This window comes from Silene latifolia, chromosome X (assembly GCF_048544455.1).
Source record: "Silene latifolia isolate original U9 population chromosome X, ASM4854445v1, whole genome shotgun sequence".
NCBI lineage: Eukaryota > Viridiplantae > Streptophyta > Magnoliopsida > Caryophyllales > Caryophyllaceae > Silene > Silene latifolia.
The window spans coordinates 271,481,482-271,503,510 of NC_133537.1; the positions used below are offsets into that span (position 1 = coordinate 271,481,482).

General features: G+C 37.0%; 1 protein-coding gene across 1 annotated transcript; it reads right to left on the bottom strand.

The window, feature by feature from the left end:
* Positions 1–7,189: 7,189 nt before the first annotated feature.
* On the bottom strand, positions 7,190–7,948 carry LOC141620101 (secreted RxLR effector protein 161-like). Its single transcript, XM_074437058.1, has one exon. It carries the CDS (start codon positions 7,946–7,948, stop codon positions 7,190–7,192), a length of 759 nt encoding a protein of 252 aa, XP_074293159.1.
* Between the last annotated feature and the right edge of the window lie 14,081 nt (positions 7,949–22,029).

Genomic DNA, 22,029 nt, shown 5'->3' on the forward strand with positions numbered 1-22,029 from the left:
TTTGCACGGTTTGAACAAATAGGCAACTCGCGGCTCAATTAAACGTAACTATAACGACTATCATTTAAACATACGCATAACATGTGAATCATCAAAGGGTTATCTCATTATAATTCATAGCGACGGTTCGAGAATATATTTCAAATATCGTAACTATATCGTAACTATATCAAACTATATTTCAAATATTGTGACAATTGCAACAATCACCTTAGCATTTCATGACAATACAACTATGAACATATCCAATAAGGAGCAACAACACTATTTTATTATCATATCATAAGTTTAGGTTCAACTGAAATAAATTAATGCAATGAAAGTAATAAGTATAACTATAGGCACACAGACTCACATAAAAGACATTAGAACTCAGATGACATCCTACATGTGTGAACATTTAGACATACTCATTACTACCATCCATGTGTAAACATTTGAACATAATTATTATAAATATTCATGCGGGTATATTAGAACAATCAAGTTAACATTTAACGCCACCAACTTTACCAAGATACTAGGTTTGGTGCCCGGCTTCGCCCGGGCTACCTTTATTTACAGTTAAATTTTATTTTCAATGAAATAAACTATGTTGGAGTTGTCTAACTCACATGTTTACTATTAGTAATATATATTTCTATGGCATATCTTGTAATTATGATGAAATGTAAAATTTATTTTCAAATTATGAAACACGTTTACTACCCCGCTATCACGACATTCTTTGTTACTTTCATTACGTTCACTACTCCCGTGGTTACTATTGTTTCTTTTACTAATTCCTCTATTTTTTTTTGTTAAATTCATTATTCCCGTTAATTTTATCCGGTCTATATTTAAATAAATAAAATATTTTCTTGAGTCAATTGGTTATTTAATTGTTCATACTTTTTCTCATTGTTACCACTATTACTTTCACTATATTCGTTGTTACATTCACTATATACACTCCCACTGGCATTATTATAACTGTCACTACTCCCACATTAATACCGTTAATTTTATTAATCTCGTTGGTGCTACTATTACTTTTACTACATTTAATTTAATTTGTAATTTTATGATGATACTAATTAATTCCATAAGCGGGACATGTTAATGTTAAGGAAAATTACTATATTATTGTGTTTTCTAGATTTAATTACTTTAATTTAATATAGTTTCCATAAATATTCTTCATAAAGGCATCTTTATATTATACTTGTAACCAAAACTATAAAATATTTACATTGAGGTCCCTTAATCAGGTCCATCACACGGTGCTATCGATTTAAAACTATATAGTATATTTAAGTTGTATAAATTTCTTTAATTACATTGAAGTCCCTTGGTTTCTGGAATTAATATATAGTATTGATGACAATATAGTTTTATATTTATATATCCGACCACTATAAAAATATGATGAACACACCAGAGATATTATAACATGCCAAGCATAAAATATGCAAACAACTGGACTCGTATAAAATATTTCACCCTCGATTAAGAATCAAATTAAGCTATTCAATTTCACTCATACTATCATGCCAACAATGTTATAAAGTAAACTTTAATTTTTTTTTTCACTAGTTAAGATACATAACCAATGAATATGTGTGCTACTATCATCATATAAGGACACTATAATTTCACATTAATAAGGCTCATGAAATAATCGAACAACTGCATGAAAACTCAACATAGCATTCACATTTTAAAAGTTATGATTCACGTTGTAACTTCCAAAAAAATCACGAATAAATAACCGTTCAACGAAAACTTGAGTTATATTACTTTTTATAACATACAAAGAGTTAATAATCCGTGAGAAAAAGAATGAGGTCCAAAGCTCAAGAATTCAATTTTTAAAGGATTTTACAACTCAGTTGGTCCAAACAAGTATGTGACAGCAATTGGTCCGAAACTTGGGTCAGTTTGCAAAACTTACCATTTAATATAGATACATCAAGAATTTTCGTGGCTTATCAATTTGAAAACATATGCGAATCTTCTAAACGATGGAGTTGGAATTATGCAAAAATTATTAATACAATTTAAATGAGGATTTTTACAAAATAGTTGGTCGAAACATCACTGCACAGGAACTTCCTGACCACAGCCCACTAAAATATTTATTACTCCTAATCCATATATCCTATAAGCATGAAACCAACGCCAAATGAACACTAACTCACGAGGCTATCTCTCATAAAATTTTCATCCTTGGGCAATAAACAGAAAAGAAATGGCAGTAAGGTCAATTAAAGAGTAAAATCAAACAAAACGAGTTTCAGCACTAGGTCATTCTTTACTATGTTACAAGCTCTTATGAACATACTATGTATACTAACCCATCCCAACTTAAATCTCACACTTTGTACTTACGTAAAAATCTATCCCATAGAATCCCTTCGCATCTCGATCTACTCCTTACATCTAAATCACGATTGCTATGAATAGAAACAAGCAATTCAATAGTGTTTCTGATTACTATCACAATACTATACTAGCATGGCTTCGGGATCACATAACCGCATATCACTAGACATAATAGCACTATCAACACGTCATTCACATCCATCCAGATAAATATCATCAATTCGCAATTATTTTCATGCTCACGATTACCACAATCCAACACTTCATTGATTATCAATCTGAACACGAAAATTTATTTCTCATCTCCACAACATCATATGATCACGTCATCATTCATACAAAATACTTACCGTGACGTTGTCCTGCAGAATGGTTAGAATATATGGGTCTCAAGGTATACATCAACTCGATTATATCCAAGGTTTTCCTTCTAACTACCTCATTCACTCAATTTTCTCTCGGGTTACCGGTTCAAAAGCGAGAGGGCAAAAGAGCACGTATTAAGGGCGCCTTCTTAACCGCACTGTGAGCTCCTAACAGTTTATTCCCAGGGGTTCATTTTATTTAGACACATCCTACGTTCATTGGGTTCATTGGTTTAGGCCTGAGGATCGTTCGCTCTGATACCACTTTGTAACACCCCGATTTATGAAGGAGCCTTTAGCAAGACATTCCCTAATAAACCGGACTGTTACCATCTCGGTTTCCCGAGGTAGTGAATAACAAATTAAACTCCAAGGCAAAATATATAATTACTTTAACTTAATTATTACAAAACCTCTTTTACATCAAATTACAAGGAACTAACATAAATGAAAGTGAAAGTCTTCTAAATGATGATCTAGCTACTAAGTCTTCTGATCCAGTGTCTCACGCCCATCAATCTCCCGACCTATCTCATAAACCTGTCAAGCCTGCTCCCCAATATTTGGATCGTCACAGGTGTTCACGAATACACAGGGTCAACCACGAGGTTGAGTAGGGAATACAATGAAACAACAAAATATGATATGCATGCTCCTCCGTCACCTCCATCTCCATCTCAACTCATATCTCATAACCCGGAACACCCAACCATACCGATCCCCGGTAGACTATATATCGACCGTAGCCGATCGCCATTTCCTTGTTGAGGACACCAGGGCAAGTCTGCAGAACCCGCCCGGGCCTTATCACAACATCATCTTCACCACACCACATCACCACAACATCCTCCATCTCCAATGCATATGAATGCTCAAAAGAAATTAATGCAACAGAATATATATATCTTTGAACTGATCAATCATAAAATCATGCCGGTTACCAAATGTTGTGATAACATACTCAATACGATCAATTCAGTCAATCACCTTCCAGTATATGAATCATAACGTAAATCAACAGCCACGAAGCAAGTCAACGTTCACAGTTTGGTCATACGAAACACAAACAAGTCAACACAATTCAACATCAACGATAATAAGTCAAGTGTATTTCCCTACCTTTTCGCAATCCAAGCACACACAAGCAATCACTTATGATCCTTCACTTATCCATCACCTACATAACATAATTATGTATAATTACCATCTACTCAGTCAATTAATCATGCACATAACCTAGACTCATCATAACCTAATAGGAATATCAATTTAAAGAACAAACACGACTTTTCCGATTTTCTGCTCATGGCGGACTCGGTATAAAATGAATAAATAATTCCAGAAAATTCGAATTGATGCAAGGCCAATTGAATTGGAACCCCATGAGTCTTAGCTACAATTTATATCTAACGTGTTTTTCTCAAATTCCAAATTTATCAAGGGTTTTCAGACTGATTTGCAAAAACTGACAGAAACCGTCGCATAAAAAGTATTGATTCATAAAACGAGTTTGACAAATGATTCTTAAGTAAAACCAACGCCTAACTCATCTAAACTCTTTACATTAAATATATGAAAAAGACCCAGCACCAATTCAATATCTAAATTATGTTTTAGAAGTAATCTTTCAGCCTCTACTGATTTGCGGACGTTTTAGATAGACGTTCACAAATAATATCTTCAGGAAAAACTACACGGTGAAATGCTACCAATTTTCACAGGCATAAACTAGGCTTGGAATAAACATGAGTCTCTTCTTTAACTTTTTGCATCCCACGGTTTTAAGACAGGTAAAACACTCAAATAACACAGACCAACGAATCTGTAAATTGCTGTAACTATTCCATTCATTTATCTCATACAATTTATAATCAAAAACCCCCAAACCAATTCTAGGGTTACGAAAATTATCCCAATACTACTATAATTATGCTAATAATTGAATAAAGAGGTAATAGGATAGTCTACTTACGAAATAGGATGAGAATAGGCTGAGAAATCGCCTCGCAATTCCTCACGCGGCTCCCTTCACACACGGCTCCCTCTTCTCTCTTTTCTCTCTTTTCTCATGGTTAAAATGAATATGGTGATAGGGAGATTATGGTTTGGTTAGATGGGTTATACATATAGGATAGGTGCTATTAAGACGATACGGGCCTAGCCTAGTTAGATTAATTAAAACCCGAGTCATATAATTACCCGAGTCACAAATACACTACATGACCCAGCTGGTAACTCGGCCTAATATAATATCATATTAAAATACCGGGTATTACAAAAAATATTTTAAGCAAAAATCATTTGAGCTTTAATTCATATTTTCATATTTGCTTATACAAAAATCACGCATCAAATTTGTCAATCACTCGAAGAAAAATCGTTATAGGATATTAAATACACAAGGATAGTATACTCACTCGCATAACGTGAGATTAGTATTTTTCGTTGTATTTTTCTTATTAACGTAAGAGCAACCTAGAGTATTTAGCGATACTCAATCTGAGTTATAATCATATAGTTGATTATACGAGTGGATTGGTAATTTTTGTAATCCGGAGAAAGGTACGAAAATTATTAATCGAGAATAGTGGACGTAGGTTTCGACTTGTGAAACTGAACCACTTCAAAATCCTGTGTGTCTCTCTTTCTCTCTCTCTTTATTATTGTTATTTCGATTTTGCACTTATTATTAATAATTTAATTAGTTGAATTTAATCAATAAAATCAAGTAATTAATTTATATCATATATTTCGAAAAAGCGGTCATCGTTTTTAATACTCAATTCACCCCCCCCCTCTTTCGTATTCGATCAATAGACTCCACAATTGGTATCAGAGCCTCGTGCTCTTGATAGCCTAACAGCTAGAGTTGATCGTTTTTTTGTAGTCTATTTATCGTCTTTTCCGCTGCATTTATTTTTTATCAAATGGATTCCAAACACCTAAAGTGTCCTATATTCAATGGGAAGAACTATGGTTTATGGAAAAATATGATGACCCACTTCATTAAGGGAAACGACTGGGAGTGTTGGTTGATTATCAAGAATGGTCCTAATAAGATCTTACTTGCAACCAGTGATGGCACTACCGTCGAAAAGAAAGAAGAAGACTATATTGAGGCGGATTATAAAAAGGCTGAGAAGAATTCAAAAGCAATAAGCTTATTGCAAAACGGTATGATTGCCACTGAATTCGATCGTTTCTCAACCAGTTCATCTGCCAAGGAAATATGGGATGGTCTAGAATTAGCCTATGAGGGAACCCTTTGTTGTCAAAAAGCAACGTATGGCATTACTAATGCGAAAATACGAGCTGTTTGCCATGGAGCAAAACGAGTCAGTTGATAGCATGTCCTCTCGCTTTTCTAGCATCATCAATGAGCTAAAGAATCTAGGAAAAACTTTTGACTCCGAGGAAATTGCTAGAAAAATACTCAGAAGTATGTCTCGAGATGTAGACATAAAGTATCGTCATAGAAGAATGTAAGGACCTAACTTCATTATCCTATCAGGAGCTACTCGGAACCTTAATAGCTCACGAGATTACTCTTAATCAGGATGAGGAGGAAGTTGGCACAAGCAAAAAGATGGCCTTACAAGCTGAGTCTAGCAAGAGTAATGATTCTTCAGATATTGAAGATGAAACCGTTTTGTTTGTTAAACGTTTTAAGAAAAAGGCTTTCTTTCAAAATCAAAATAAAACAAATAACAAATCAAAACAAACTCCCAAGAAAAATTTTGAGTCAAAAGGGTCTTTCTCTAATCGTGGATGCTTCAAATGTGGTGAAAATGATCACATGATCAAAGATTGCCCTACATGGAAGAAAATTAAAGACAAAAATCTACGTGACAAAACAAAGAAGGAATTCAGGCAAGTTATGATGGCATATTGTTGGGGAGACTTTGACTTTGAAGATGGCGAATCCGAAGATGAAGAAGAAACTGCCAACGTTTGTCTAAGTAACGTCAGTCTTGACCTATTCTCCGAAAGCGACAATGAAAGTGTTATAACAGAAGCAAGAAAGAACAAATAAAGAACAATAAAAGACAAACGCACAGATTTACGTGGTTCACTAACGGTGTGTTAGCTACGTCCACAGGGCAGAAGGGAGAGAGTTTTATTGATATGTGAGGAGTTTTGATTCTGATTCAGACGGTATGATAAGCATAACTGCTAGGTAGAGGATTAGAGAGTTTATATAATACTCTCTAAACCTGATACAGAATGACCTAATAAAGGCCCAAGACAGACCTAGCCCAATAACAGATACGGTCAGCGAGACCCCCGCATAGTTATTCGAAGCGGCGGTTAACAGAATCAAGGCACAAACCCAACAAATCTCCACCTTGACTTGAATTCTCTCACAAACAGACAGATGTACCAGATGCATTCCCATAAATGCCAGATGTACCAGAAAGCTCTTCTCCCTTCCCCCTCAGATATTGCCCCCAAGAGGGCAATTACAGACTGCAGATATTTAGCAAGTCCAAACAATGTTGGAACTTGCTATGCGGAACTGGCTTAGTGAACATGTCAGCTGGGTTATCAGCAGTACCCACTTTGTTCACCTTAATCCTCTTCTCATTTCTCAGAAAGTGATATCTCACATCTATATGCTTAGTCCTCTCATGATGGACTTGATCTTTAGCCAAGCATATTGCACTAAGACTGTCACAGAATACAACAGCTTGCTCCTGATGTAGACCCAAATCACTGACCAGTCCTTTTAACCAGATTCCCTCTTTAGCTGCTGCGGTCAACGTCATATACTCTGCTTCAGTAGTAGACAAAGTAACTGTAGGCTGCAATGTAGCCTTCCAACTGACGACTGAACCACCAAGAGTGAAAACATAACCAGTCATTGATCGTCTGCTGTCAACATCTCCTGCATAATCAGAATCTGAGTACCCTGACACAAGGCACTCTCTATCACCTCTATAAATGAGACCAACATCATATGTACCCTTAAGGTACCGAAAAATTCTCTTCACAGCTTGCCAATGCTCTTTTCCTGGATCACCCATAAACCGGCTCACCACACTGACTGACTGTGCTAAATCAGGTCTAGTGCAGACCATAGCATACATCAAACTACCCACTGCACTAGAGTACGGAACTCGGGACATGTACTCCCTTTCTTCAGCTGACTTGGGTGAGAAAGCAACAGACAGATGTGCATTCGATGCACTAGGAGTATCTATGGATTTAGCAAGAGACATGCCAAACCTTGCTAGCACCTTTCGAATATAGCCTTTCGAGATAAGAAAAGCTTCTTCTTGCTCCTATCCCCGTAGATCTCCATTCCAATTTTTCTTCTTCGCACCCAAATCTTTCATCTCAAATTCAAAGACTGAGAAGACCCTTCAATTTCGAACATCGGACTTGCTCTCTGCAGCCTATCAACATATCGTCTACATATAGGATCGATAAATGAGAGACTCATTCTTTGACTTGTTGTAATAAACACAACAATCATACGGACTCCTAGTGTAGCCAATCTCCAACATGTAGTTGTCAAACCTTTTATACCACTGCCTCGGAGACTGTTTTAGCCCATATAAGGACTTCTTCTTGACTTGCAAACATAGTCTTCTTTACCCGGAACTGGAAACCGTCCGGCCGAGTCATGTATATCTCTTCTTCCAACTCTCCATGTAGGAAAGTTGTCTTCACATCTAGTTTGTTCGAGTTCTAGATCCCGATGTGCAACTATTGCTAGCAACACTACTGATGGAAGTATGTCGACCACCGGCGAAAATATTTCATTGTAGTCTACCCCCTCTTTCGATCGAACCCACGAGCTACCAATCGAGCTTTATACCTTATACCCTCGCAGAGCAGTCTCTCCCTCTTTCTTCTTGAAGACCCATTTACAAGTAACAATCTTTCTCCTTGAGGCTTCTTGGATAATTCCCAGTGTCCGATTCTTTTGAAGAGACTCCATCTCATCTCCCATGGCAAAGAAGCCACCGGGCGTATTCGAGAACATGTTGCTGCTTCTTTGAAAGTGGATGGTTCATGTAAGTCAGGATCCACCTCCTCAGCAACCTGAAGTGCATAACCCACCATATCTTCAAAACCAAGTCTATTCGGAGGATTCCCAAAATTAGGCCTGATTGACCGTTCACGGGCCAAACTCTGCTGATTCGGAACTGGTAATGAAGAATCGATGGAACAGATTCGGATTCGGATTTGTAGTGGTTGATCTTCTTCCGTGGTACACTCTCATCAAGAGTGTCTTCTTTGCTCCACCTGTTTATCAACACTACTACTACTATCGACAACATATAAGACTTCAAAGTAGGATTAACCATAGAATTTTCATCAAAGACAACATTTCTACTCAAAATAACCCTACCCTCGATGGAGACCGGATACGGTATCCCTTGACACCATCCCCATAGCCCACGAATACTCCCTTTTTAGCTCGTGGCTCAAGCTTACCTTCACTAACATGATAATAAGCAGTACTACCAAAAGCCCTTAAAATAGAATAATCAGCAGACTTACCAGACCACATCTCAAATGGAGTTTTGAGATTTAGACTCGTGTGAGGTCCCCGATTTATCAGATAGCATCTTTGTACTAATCTTCGCCGCCGAGAATCTTCTTGTTAGTCCAAAGATTAGAGAGCATGCACCTTGCCCTCTCCAGAAGTGTGTCGATTCATTCGCTCCGCTACACCATTTTGCCGAGGTGTATCTCTGACTGCATACGATGTCTAGCAATCCCTTCATTCTTGCGTAACTCGTCGAACTCGAACAACAAAACTCTAGGCCGTTATCAGTTCGCAGCCTCTTAACCTTCTTCCCAGTTTGATTCTCCATTAATGCCTTCCACTGCTTAAAGTGAGTAAAAGCTTCGTTTTTGTGCTTCATCAAATAAATCCAAGTCTTCCTGGAATAATCATCAATAATAGACACAAAGTACCTGTGACCTCCCAAAGACTCCACCTTAGAAGGACCCCAACAATCAGAATGGATGTAATCAAGTGTGCCCTAGGTCCTATGCACTGCTTTAGGAAACTTGCTGCGATGTAGCTTCCCAAATACACAATGCTCACGTAAATCCAGATTCTTGACCTTGTGACCACACGAGAAGATCTTCTTTTGACAGAGTCCGCATCCCTCTTTCACTCATATGACCAAGTCTCATATGCCACAACTTAGTCAAATCTTCTTTATCAACATCCGAGGATGCAACAAAGAAGAACCCGTGAGTAGATCCCTGAAGATAATATAGAGTACCATGCTTGATACCCCTCGGAACTACATTCGAACCTTGGACGTTCGTAACTCCACCTATACACCTTGAAAGCTGAAACCCTTACTTTGTCTAACGTGCTTAAGGAGATCATATTCTTTGTCATTAGTGGAACATGTCTAACCTCGTTCAATGTACAAAATTTACCATCATGTGTCCTTACCCCGACCGAGCCGATTCCAACTATCTCGCAAAACAAAGACTATTCGCCATAGAAATAGTGCCTCCATCTACCTGTTCATAAGTTGTAAACCACTCCCTGCGCGGACATATATGGTAAGATGCTCCGAATCCGAATCCACACATCGGTGTGATGCGTGGCCCTACCCGTAACTAGAGCATAATCATCTTCCTCGGAACCTGCATCTGCTACACCGTGCAGTAAGCGATACTAGACGTGTTCTCGTTTATCTTTCTTGGGACAATCGAATTTCCAATGCCCCTTCCCTTTACGGTAGTTACTGAGACATCACTAGGTTTAGGACCTCTAGAAACATAAGAACCAGACGAACAGAATTACTGAAGTACCAGCGAGAATTAGAAGAACCCGAATAAGAAGGCTTCTTATACTTTTTCTTCCCGAATTTCCCGTCCATAACCCCCATTGGTGCTAACCTGCAGCCTGATTGTCTGTACTGTACCAGCCGCCTTATGGCGCAGTTCTCTAGTATGAAGAGACGACCTAACATCTTCTAGAGTAACAAGTATATTTACCCACAATAAAGGACTGTATGAAATTCTCATACGATAACGGTAAAGAAACTAATGAATTAATGCAAAGATCCTCATCTTCTACCTTAACATCAATATTACGTAATTCTAGTAAAATTGTGTTTAAGCGATCTAAATGATCTCGAAGAGGCATACCTTCCGCATTCTCGGACTAAACGGACGTTGCTTAAGAAGCAACTTATTGGTCAAAGACTTGGTCATATAAAGACTCTCAAGCTTTTTCCGAGGCCACCGGTGCGGTAGTTTCCTCCGCGACTTCGGTGATGATATCATCGCAAGACACAACATAATCGTTGAATGTGCCTTCTCCTCCGGACCGCCATCTCGGTGAGGCAAGCAGTAGCGATAGCAGATTGCGCTTTCCGTCTTCTTATCCGAAAGCGGCGCCCACAACCCTTGCCGCTTTAACAGAGCCCGCATCTTGATCCGCACGACTAAAACTATTCCTCCGTAAAGCGATCGATCTTTATGTTCATCGCCGACATCTTCCTCGCTGGTCAGGAACCTGAAGGCTCTGATACCAGTTTGTTATAACAGAAGCAAGAAAGAACAAATAAAGAACAATAAAAGACAAACGCACAGATTTACGTGGTTCACTAACGGTGTGTTAGCTACGTCCACAAGGCAGAAGGGAGAGAGTTTTATTGATATGTGAGGAGTTTTCAGATTACAGATTCAGACGGTATGATAAGCATAACTGCTAGGTAGAGGATTAGAGAGTTTATATAATACTCTCTAAACCTGATACAGAATGACCTAATAAAGGCCCAAGACAGACCTAGCCCAATAACAGATACGGATACCGTTATTCGAAGCGGCGGTTAACAGAATCATGGCACAAACCCAACAGAAAGCAATGCTTCAAATGCTGAGAAATGTCTTGTTGGAAATTCAGATTCAGATTCAGAGGATGAAGAGGTAAATTATCTTGACCTTAAAAAGCGTGTTAGGAAACTTTCTAAGGATAATTTACTTAAGTGTTGTGAACATTCCCTTGATCATTGTCATGAACAAAGTCTAGAGTTAAAAGACCTTAAGGAACAGATTTTAGATATTCTTGAGGAAAACCAACTTCAAAGCCAACGCCAAAAAGCTCAAATCTAAAGTTATGGTCTGCTCCAGTGATAACTTGGACATGACAAATCTTTGAGAAGAACGCTCTTGAATCAAAAGTTAAGGCTAGTGATGCCATAACTTCAGAGCTCAAACTTAACATTAAGAATCTTCAAGCTAAACTTACGGCTAGTGATGCCATAACTTCAGAGCTTAAACTCAACATTAAGCATCTTCAAGCTAAAGTTACAGCTAGTGATGCTATAACTTCTGAGCTGAAGAAAGTCAATGAGATTTTAAAAGATGAGCTTAATGGCAAAGATAGTACGGTTTCCGAACACAAGAGAGAAATTGTATTTCTCTCTAAGCAATTGGATGAAACTAATAATAGCATGTCCAAACTTAAGGAACAACATGAAATTGAGAAACGTGTCTTAAATGAACATTTTGATAAATTTCGTGATAACTTTGAAAAAGGTAGCTCTTCCAAGGATTCAAATGAAGATCATTCAAAATGTGAAAAAGAAATTGAGTCCTTGAAAGAATTACTTTTACATGCTCTAAAAGTTCATGATAAGTGGGAAGGAAGCACAAAGGTTTTAAACTTCCTTACTGAACAATCCGATAACAACATGAAGATGGGACTTGGTCATGAATGCTATAGTCGAAGAGACCATGATAAATGCAAATCAAATCCTTCTGAAAATGATTTCAGAAAAAGAAAATACGTTAATCTTCCAGAATACTTGATTTGCAATTAATTCGTGGCTCTCTTTGGACATATTCAAGTCAATTGTGTCAAACTTGCTTGGGATAAGAAAAAGAATGTTGAAACTGTTAAGACTTGTGATTTCATAGTAGAAGATGATGTCTCTACTATAGATGAAACCAACGACAATGAAGAACGCAATAATGAGTTTAGATGGACTTATGATATGGCTTTTGATTACTCATCTATTCCTTCAAAATCAACCAAAATGAATGAGAATCGAAAGCATACATTCAAGCCCAAAGTTCAAAACCCTAAACCTAGAGCGTCTCATGAAGGTACTAGACCTAGAACTACTTTTGTTAGAGCAAAACCTAAAGTACCTTATGTTCCGATTGTTAGACAACAACCAAGACAACCCAATGTCAAAACCAAAAGAATAATAAGACAAGTATGGGTTAGAAAAGATCAAATATATAAAATTACTAACCATAAAGGACCCAACTTAGCTTGGGTACCTAAAAGTTGTATTTGATTCATTTGCAGGAAGAAGTGAAAGAAAATAATTTATGGTATCTCGACAGTGGATGCTCGAGACACATGACAGGAGACAGAAGTCTTTTTCTTTCACTAGAGCCCTTCTTTGGTGGCAAGGTTACCTTTGGAGATAACAAGAAGGGTATGATTATTGGAGTAGGAAAAATTGGAATTTCAACCTCTCACTCAATCGATAAAGTATATCAGGTAAGTGGTCTTAAACACAATTTACTTAGTATTTCTCAATTATGTGACAAAGGAAATAGAGTTGTTTTTCATGCCGATGTTTGTCGTATCATAATTGAAGGTACTAGTAATGTTTTACTTGAGGTGGACCCGTATGAGGAATGTGTATATGATTGACTTAAATGCTGTCAATACAAATTCCTTTACGTGTATGAAAGTAACTTCCGATGAGTCTTGCTTGTGGCACAAGAGGTTTGCACACGTTAGTCTAACTATTTTAAAAAAACTTAAGTCCATGGATTTAGTTGAAGGCTTGCCCTCAATTAATTTCGAGCAAGAGACAATGTGTAACTCATGTGCCCGCTGCAAACATGTTAGATCCTCTTTTAAACCTAAGAGAATAGTTAGCACTAAACGACCACTTGAGATGGTACACATGGATTTATGTGGACCTATGAGAGTTAGAAGCCGTGGTGGATCAAAGTATGTATTTGTTCTAGTCGATGATTACTCAAGGTACGTCTGGCCAATCTTTCTTTCTTCTAAAGATGAAACTTTCGATGAATTTGTGGTATTAATGAAGCTTGCCCAAAACAGATATGATAATAAGCTTATTTCGATTCGGACGGATCACGGCACGGAATTTGATAATCAATTATTTATAGAATATTGTAGGGAAAATGGCGTGGGGCATAACTTCTCCGCACCACGTACCCCACAACAAAATGGTGTCGTGGAACGTATGAATCGAACCCTAGAGGATATGGCTCGTACTATGCTTTTGTGTAGTGGCCTTCCTAGAAGCTTTTGGGCAGAAGCTGTTAGTACCGCATGCTATGTGCATAATAGAGCTATGATCCGACCTGTTTTGAAAAAGACTCCCTATGAACTTTTAAGAGGGAGAAAACCCAATATATCACATCTCCGTTGCTTCGGGAGCAAATGTTTTGTTCATAATAATGGAAAAGAAAATTTAGGAAAATTTGACCCCGCAAATGATGAAGCTGTTTTTCTGGGATATTCGGATCATAGTAAAGCTTACAAAGTGTTCAATAAAAGAACCTTGCGCATAGAAGAAAGTGTTCATGTTCGCTTTGACGAAGATAATGTGTTTGATAAAGTTGAACAGGAAGAAGAGGATCCAGATGAGCCCGATTTCTTTCTAGCAAGAAATGAGCCTTTAAATGAAGAAGAAGATATTCAAGGTATCAATGATGAACTAGAAAATTCTGCAAACAATCCTAAGAGAAGTGATGAGTCCATAGTTAATGATACTATCGACCCTTCCTTGGATAAAGAAAGAGATCTTGAAGTTATACCTAATGATGTTGTAACTTCCGATCCAAATCATGATATTTCTAATGAAGTTAGTGATGCTTTCAAGAAAATCCCGAGTCCAACTCGGGGGAACAAATCATGATTCTTCGTCTGCAGATGATGCTAGTCCATCAAATGATAATGAGCCTAGAGTTCTCAAAAAATGGAAACATCAAAGCTCCCACCCTTTGGACAAAATCCTAGGGGATCTAGAGCAAGGCATTAAAACTAGAAGGTCCTTGAATAATTTCTGCTCGTTCTTTTCGTTTCTATCGACCATTGAACCTACCAATATTAAAGAAGCTCTTGCTGAACCTGATTGGATAACCGCTATGCAAGATGAGCTTCAACAATTCGAACGCAATAAGGTATGGCACTTAGTGCCACGACCTAGTGATCGAACTGTTATTGGTACTAGATGGGTGTTTAGAAACAAATTGGACGATACAGGACTTATTACAAGAAACAAGGCACGACTAGTTGTCCAAGGCTACAATCAACAGGAAGGGATCGATTATGACGAGACCTTTGCACTTGTAGCGAGACTTGAGGCTATACGTCTCATTATTGCCTTTCTTTGCTCATAAAGGAATGAAACTGTTCCAAATGGACGTTAAGACAGCATTTCTTAATGGTTATTTGGAGGAAGAAGTCTATGTAGAACAACCTCCTGGATTTTTAGATAGCAAGTTTCAAAACCACGTTTATAAACTAGACAAAGCTTTATATGGTTTGAAACAAGCTCCAAGGGCATGGTATGACAGATTATCCAAGTTTTTGTTACAAAATAATTTTACAAGAGGATCTGTCGATAAAACCTTGTTCCTAAAATCCGAGGGTTCAAATTTACTTGTTGTACAAATTTATGTAGACGATATTATATTCGGTTCTACTAATGAAAAATTATGCAAGTATTTTTCTGATCTAATGACTTCTGAGTTTGAAATGAGCATGATGGGAGAACTGAAGTACTTTTTAGGCTTACAAATTCAACAAACAAAGGATGGTATAAAGATACACCAACAGAAATATATCAAGGAACTAGTCCGAAAGTTCGGTATGGAAAATGCAAAATCATACGATACACCTATGGTACCTGAAAAGAAGATGACTATAGATGAACATGGTAAGTGTGTCGATGAGACTACATATCGAGGTATGATTGGTTCACTTTTATATTTAACTGCAAGTCGTCCTGATATAATGTTTAGTGTATGTGTCTGTGCGCGATTTCAATCGTGCCCTAAAGAATCACATATGATTGCAGTTAAACGTATCTTGAGATATTTAATTGGTACATCTAATTTATACTTATGGTATCCACTTGAGTGTAATTTCGATCTAGTAGGATATTCAGATGCAGATTATGCAGGATGTTCTTTAGATAGGAAAAGCACTTCTGGGTATGCAACGTTTGTTGGACCTTGTATTATCACATGGGGATCGAAGAAACAAAATTCAGTTGCAATGTCTACTGCTGAAGCCGAGTATGTATCTGCAGGACTGGTATGTTCTCAATTACTTTGGTTAAAACAACTATGTGATTATGGTATAAATGTAGGTCGTATGCCTATTATGTGTGACAATACGAGTGCTATAGTAATTTCTAAAAACCCTGCCCAGCACTCGAGGACCAAACATATAGATATTCGACACCATTTTCTACGGGATCTTGTAGAGAAAGGCAACATTTCACTTGAATTTTGTAGTACTGAAAGGCAATGGGCTGATATCTTGACTAAGGCATTAGCTAGAAAACGCTTTGAGTTATTGAGACTTGAGATTGGTTTAATTAGTGATAATTAAATCCGTCATAATTATGTCTGGGAACCTGAATGACTGGCTAGGAAGATAAGATTGTACGATTGTGTCCGTATATTTTTGTTGCAAGTTTAATTATGTTAAATAATATTTATTTTACGTGTTATATCTTGCTTATGTGTATGGTAGTATTTTATATTCTGCATAATCACATTTCCTTACAAAAATCGACAAAATCTACAATAAATTGCCTAATATAATAAAGATATTTCTATCTTATTATATTCCTACACAAATCCTGCCTAAACTCCAATACAAAAGATTCCTTCCTAATCTTATATCAAATAGGAGATAATGCCAAAAACAAAAAAAAAAGGGGAAGTGCGAAAAAAAAAAAAACGCACGAAAAAAAAAAAAAAAAAAAAAAAGGAAAGTGCCGTAAAAAAAAAAAAACAAAAAAGGCACGAAACAAAAAAAAAAAAAAAAGGAAAGATGCCGGAAAAAAAAAAAAAAGGATGGCATTAAAGAAATAAGGAAATTGGTATTATTCTCTATCTTTTAGGAATCCTATTCTTACCTAAACTCAAATTCCTTATGCTATATATACCCCTTTAATCTCACCATAATTCTCATTAATTATAATCCTCTAAACCCTAATTACCTTTACTACTATCTTTTCTTTTCATAATGACTAATCAACCTACAACCCGTTTTCAATCAAAGAAACATGTTGTTATTAGAAAGAAGGTAAGTCAATCACCGCCTCGCACTCGCTCCACCTCACCGGCCGAACCCCCTCGCTCCCCACGGTCCTTTGCCGACCAACCCTCCAACCTCACCAAGCGAAGAAAATTGTTCAAGGGTAAGGGAAAGATGGTTTCGGAAATTGAGGTAAGTTCAAAGACTGAGAACTATAAACTTCAAGATGGTTCTTCACGTATCCTTTACGCACAACATATGGATGATTACACCAACAATGGACTAAATAATCTTAGACTAACTCAAGGAGAAAGAAGAGATGTCAATCAAGTTGCTCAATATCGCATTCACGCAGGACGAGTATAGTCGATTGATTGGTTAAAGAAATACAAAGCACTTGGGTTTTTCAGAAATTTTCTCAAGGATCAAGGATGGGAAAATATTGTTGCTGTAAGTGGTCCTGTCTTTCCTATTGAGGTATATCAATTTTATGCTTCTGTTCATCTTAAGGAAGGAAATTTATTTGCTGTGGTCAATGAGACTTCCATAAAAGTCTCACCTGGTTATTTCTCCGACTTGGCTCGAGTTCCTGAAGGAGGAACTGAGATCAATCCAAGCGTAGAATGGGGAGGTGTGTCACCTGAAAAAAGGTTGATAGTGAAACGGTATTTCAAACAAGATGCAACTTAAATCCGAGACTATCTTTTTGCAAAGTTGTCGCCTAAATTGAGGTTCTTTCTGAACTTTCTTTGGAGTACTATTGTCCCTAGAAAAGAAGGTAGAGATAAATTCGGGGCACATGAGATGATTATTATGAAGGCTTGGCTTGAAGGAGAAAAGGTTAGTCTACCCTTGCTTGTGTTTCATAAAATTATACAAGCTAGTGTAACGGCTAAGCTGGATGATTTTGCTTCTACTTTAAGTTTGCCTTATGGGAATTGGATATCTCGAATTTTGGAGAAGAAAGGAGTAATTGGGAAGCAGAGTTATGGAGTTATCACTAATGACGAGATGAGCGATCTCTATTTATCTTATATGAAGCTCGTTATTAATGGTAACGAATTAGGTTTTGAGACAAAAGGAGAAAAAGGAGAAAAAGAAAGAAAAAGCAATGTGAGTTTTGATATGTTGGATTCTAAGATGGATTCAAACTTTACTTCTATTCTTGGACGGATTAATGAACAAGACAAGAAATTGGAAGAATTGTTTGACCTAATTAAAAAGGAAAGGAGAATTGATACTAGTGGACCAAGTGAAGTTAGCCCGGCTCACCTCAAGACCGTGTTGTCACGGTTTGAAACACGACTCGACAGTGTTTTTAAGACCGCCGTACGAACTCACTCTGAGTCTGTTCAAATAAAGGAAGGTATGGCTAGTTTGGTTAAGTTTGGTGATGATCTTTTACAATCTGGGAAGGAGATGCGGTCTGAGATGCAAACTATATATGAAGCAGTTAAAGCAATGACTTTGCGGATTGGTAATTTTGATACTCGATTAACCGCTCAAGCTGCACTTCTCGACCATTGTCATGCGCGACTCGAGGACTTGGAATACCGCACCCGACCTCGGTCCAACCCGCCAAGCCCGCGATACCCTTGACCTTCTTGCCCTAATCCATTCACCTTAGCCTTATCTTTTAATTCGTTTGCTCACAATAAAAATCCATTCTTATGGATATTAGCTTTTTCAATTCCGCATTATTCCTTGTGTCATTTCAGTTTATATTATTATTATGCTAATTAAGAACTAGATTGCGTTTAATATAATATGTTTTTCATGATTATTTCTTATTTCATAATATATTATTCTGGTCGTTTTATGTTTGTTCTTATCTTTTCAATGATGCCAAGAGGGGGAATTGTTTTTATGATTTGCGACCGTCTCAACGTTAATTCACTCATGGCGTTCTATAGTTATAACTTTGAAGAGATCTTTAGTTTCTGCGCTCAACTGTTCTATAATTTGGGAAGTATTATGTTGAGGGGGAACTAGACTTAGACACAAATCATAGGAGACTTGTCATCATCAAAAAGGGGGAATTTGTTGGACCTTTAGTCCTAATTAATTGTTTTGATAATGACAGTAATGATTTGTATGTGGACTTAATATATAAACATATGCGTGTAATTGTGTGCTTAAGTTTTAATTTAGAAAGGAACAATTACAAGACGCAAGCTTGAAGTTTGGACCAAGGAGGTACAACTTCAAATATACTTGATCGATGCATTCAAGCAAAATCAAGATTGGAAATCAACCACGAGACTCAAGATGAGAGAGTTGTGAAGAGACGATTCGTTTACTGAAGATCTACTGAAGATTAGATAGTATAGGTCGTCATCCGGTAATGGTTTTACTTTGTTTGATTTAAAGGTTAATGAAGTTATGACCTAATAGACATAACTTCATTGCTAGACAAAAATGATGCGTTAATTTTTGGAAAATATATTTTTAATGGTTTATAAAAATAAGAGAGTATTTATTTGGTTGGAATTAATTAATTAGAATTTAAGTTAAATAAACTATTGGTTTGTAATACGATATTTATATCGTCATGCAACCTAGGGCTTTAACTAAATTCTATCTCGATTTGTTGCGGGCTAAAGAAGCAAGTAATGGACCGATGGAGGCCTAGAGGCCGGCCAAACCCTAGTGGCCGAACCCTAGGTGGGCCGAACACTAGGAGGCCGAAACCCTAGGGTGGCCGAATCCCTAGGGAGGCCAAACTCCTTCCTTTGCTTCTTACTTGTTCATCAAGTCATTTGTTTCCAGAACATTCCTATGCCCTAATTCCAGAACATTCCAAACCCTAATCCTCTCTACTATAAATACTCTCATTCATTCAACATTAATTGTTGACACACACATCTACAAATTTCAAAGAGAGAAAAAATATTTTAAGCAAAAATCATTTGAGCTTTAATTCATATTTTCATATTTGCTTATACAAAAATCACGCATCAAATTTGTCAATCACTCGAAGAAAAATCGTTATAGGATATTAAATACACAAGGATAGTATACTCACTCGCATAACGTGAGATTAGTATTTTTCGTTGTATTTTTCTTATTAACGTAAGAGAAACCTAGAGTATTTAGCGATACTCAATCTGAGTTATAATCATATAGTTGATTATACGAGTGGATTGGTAATTTTTGTAATCCGGAGAAAGGTACTAAAAATTATTAATCGAGAATAGTGGACGTAAGTTTCGACTTGTGAAATTGAACCACTTCAAAATCCTGTGTGTCTCTCTTTCTCTCTCTCTTTATTATTGTTATTTCGATTTTGCACTTATTATTAATAATTTAATTAGTTGATTTTAATCAATAAAATCAAGTAATTAATTTATATCATATATTTCGAAAAAGCGGTCATCGTTTTTAATACTCAATTCACCCCCCCCCCCCCCTCTTTCGTATTCGATCAATAGACTCCACAAAAGCCCTTCCTACCCGTTGGCCAAGAACCGCTCCAACGACGTAGTTACTCGCATCGCACATGATCTCGAATGGTAGTTCCCAATTTGGTGGTTGGATGATCGGTGCCGAGATTAGTGCTTCCTTAATTCTATTAAAGGCTTCAACACACTCATCAGTGAAGTGGAATTGGGCATCTTTAAGTAAGAGTTGAGTGAGGGGTTTTATAGTTGGAACTTGTACCTCACTTTCTTCCATTGAAGATTCATTAAGGACTTGCTCCATTTCCATTAGACATTAAATTCTCATGGCATATTCAACTTGTTCTTCAAGCTCACTAATCTCGTCATACTCAAATTCCATGACAAATTCTTCTAGCACCTCAGCTTGTATGATGTCATCTTCGGTTGCTTGTTCTTCTTCTATAGATTGAGAAGCTTCCACAAGAATGTCATGTATTAATACGGATTGCTCATGAGTAAGTTCTTTCTTGGCTAGAGCGGCCTCAAGAAGATCTACTTCCAATTCCCAATGCATATTTTTGGCCTCACTTGCTTTTAGGGCTTCCAATGCTTGCATGAGGTCTTTGAGGAAAGGTATACTCAAGTGGTCCTCGACAAAATAATCTATAATATCCATCTTGCAAAATGTACTAAGAAAAAAAGATGAGAAGTACCTTGAGGAGTTTTACTTCCCCAAGAAAGACACAACTAAAAACAATCAAAGAAAATTAAATCAAGTTAACACCGTCCCCGGCAACGGCGCCATTTTTGGTTCGTCGGTTTTGTTACTCGTCGTCAAAAGTTACCTTGACCAAAACAATATTTATAACTTCACAAATTACTCTTCTCTTAGTAAAGAGGTAAGTAAAGGTCGGATCCCAAGGGACGGGTATTGATGTAGGATTTTCAATTGCAAATGGTCGTGTCTAGGGGTGTCACAATTTGGGTTGAGATAGGAGATCAACTAAACGAATCAACAATGTAAATAAAGTAATGAAAACAAGCAAGATGATTAAAATGAGATGTAAACAATCGATTAAAAGCACTAGGGTGTCATGGGTTCATAGAGGATTCATGGGATTTGATCATACAAACATGTTTTCTACTAGATGCAAGCACTTATTGTTGTGATGGGATCGAGTTAGTGTATATCTTACAATCCCTAAGAAAGTTTGGGTCCCGGAGCCGAATCGATTAGATTGTACAACACCTACAAGTCGACTTAATCTTTCCTATCCAACTATATGCATGGTCTAATGAGACTCGAGTTGGTTTATGTCTTAAAAGTCTCATTGAAAAGGTAAGTGATGGGTAAAAAAGGCAAGGATTCATAGGCTCACATTTCATCAAACATAACATGTGCATAAGTTGGAATCACAACAAGCAAGCAAATTAATTATGAAAACATATTAGATTAAGCATGAATCAATCCCCATGTTGGCTTCCCCTAATTCCCCATTAACCCTAGCTAAGGAAACTACTCACTCATTATCAAGTTTAACATGCTAACAAGGTTGTCAATCATACTAGCAAGGCAAAACATGATGAACAAATGAAAATGATTAACAATAACTAAAAACGATTAAGAGAGAATTATACCTATGAGGATGATTCCAAATAATAA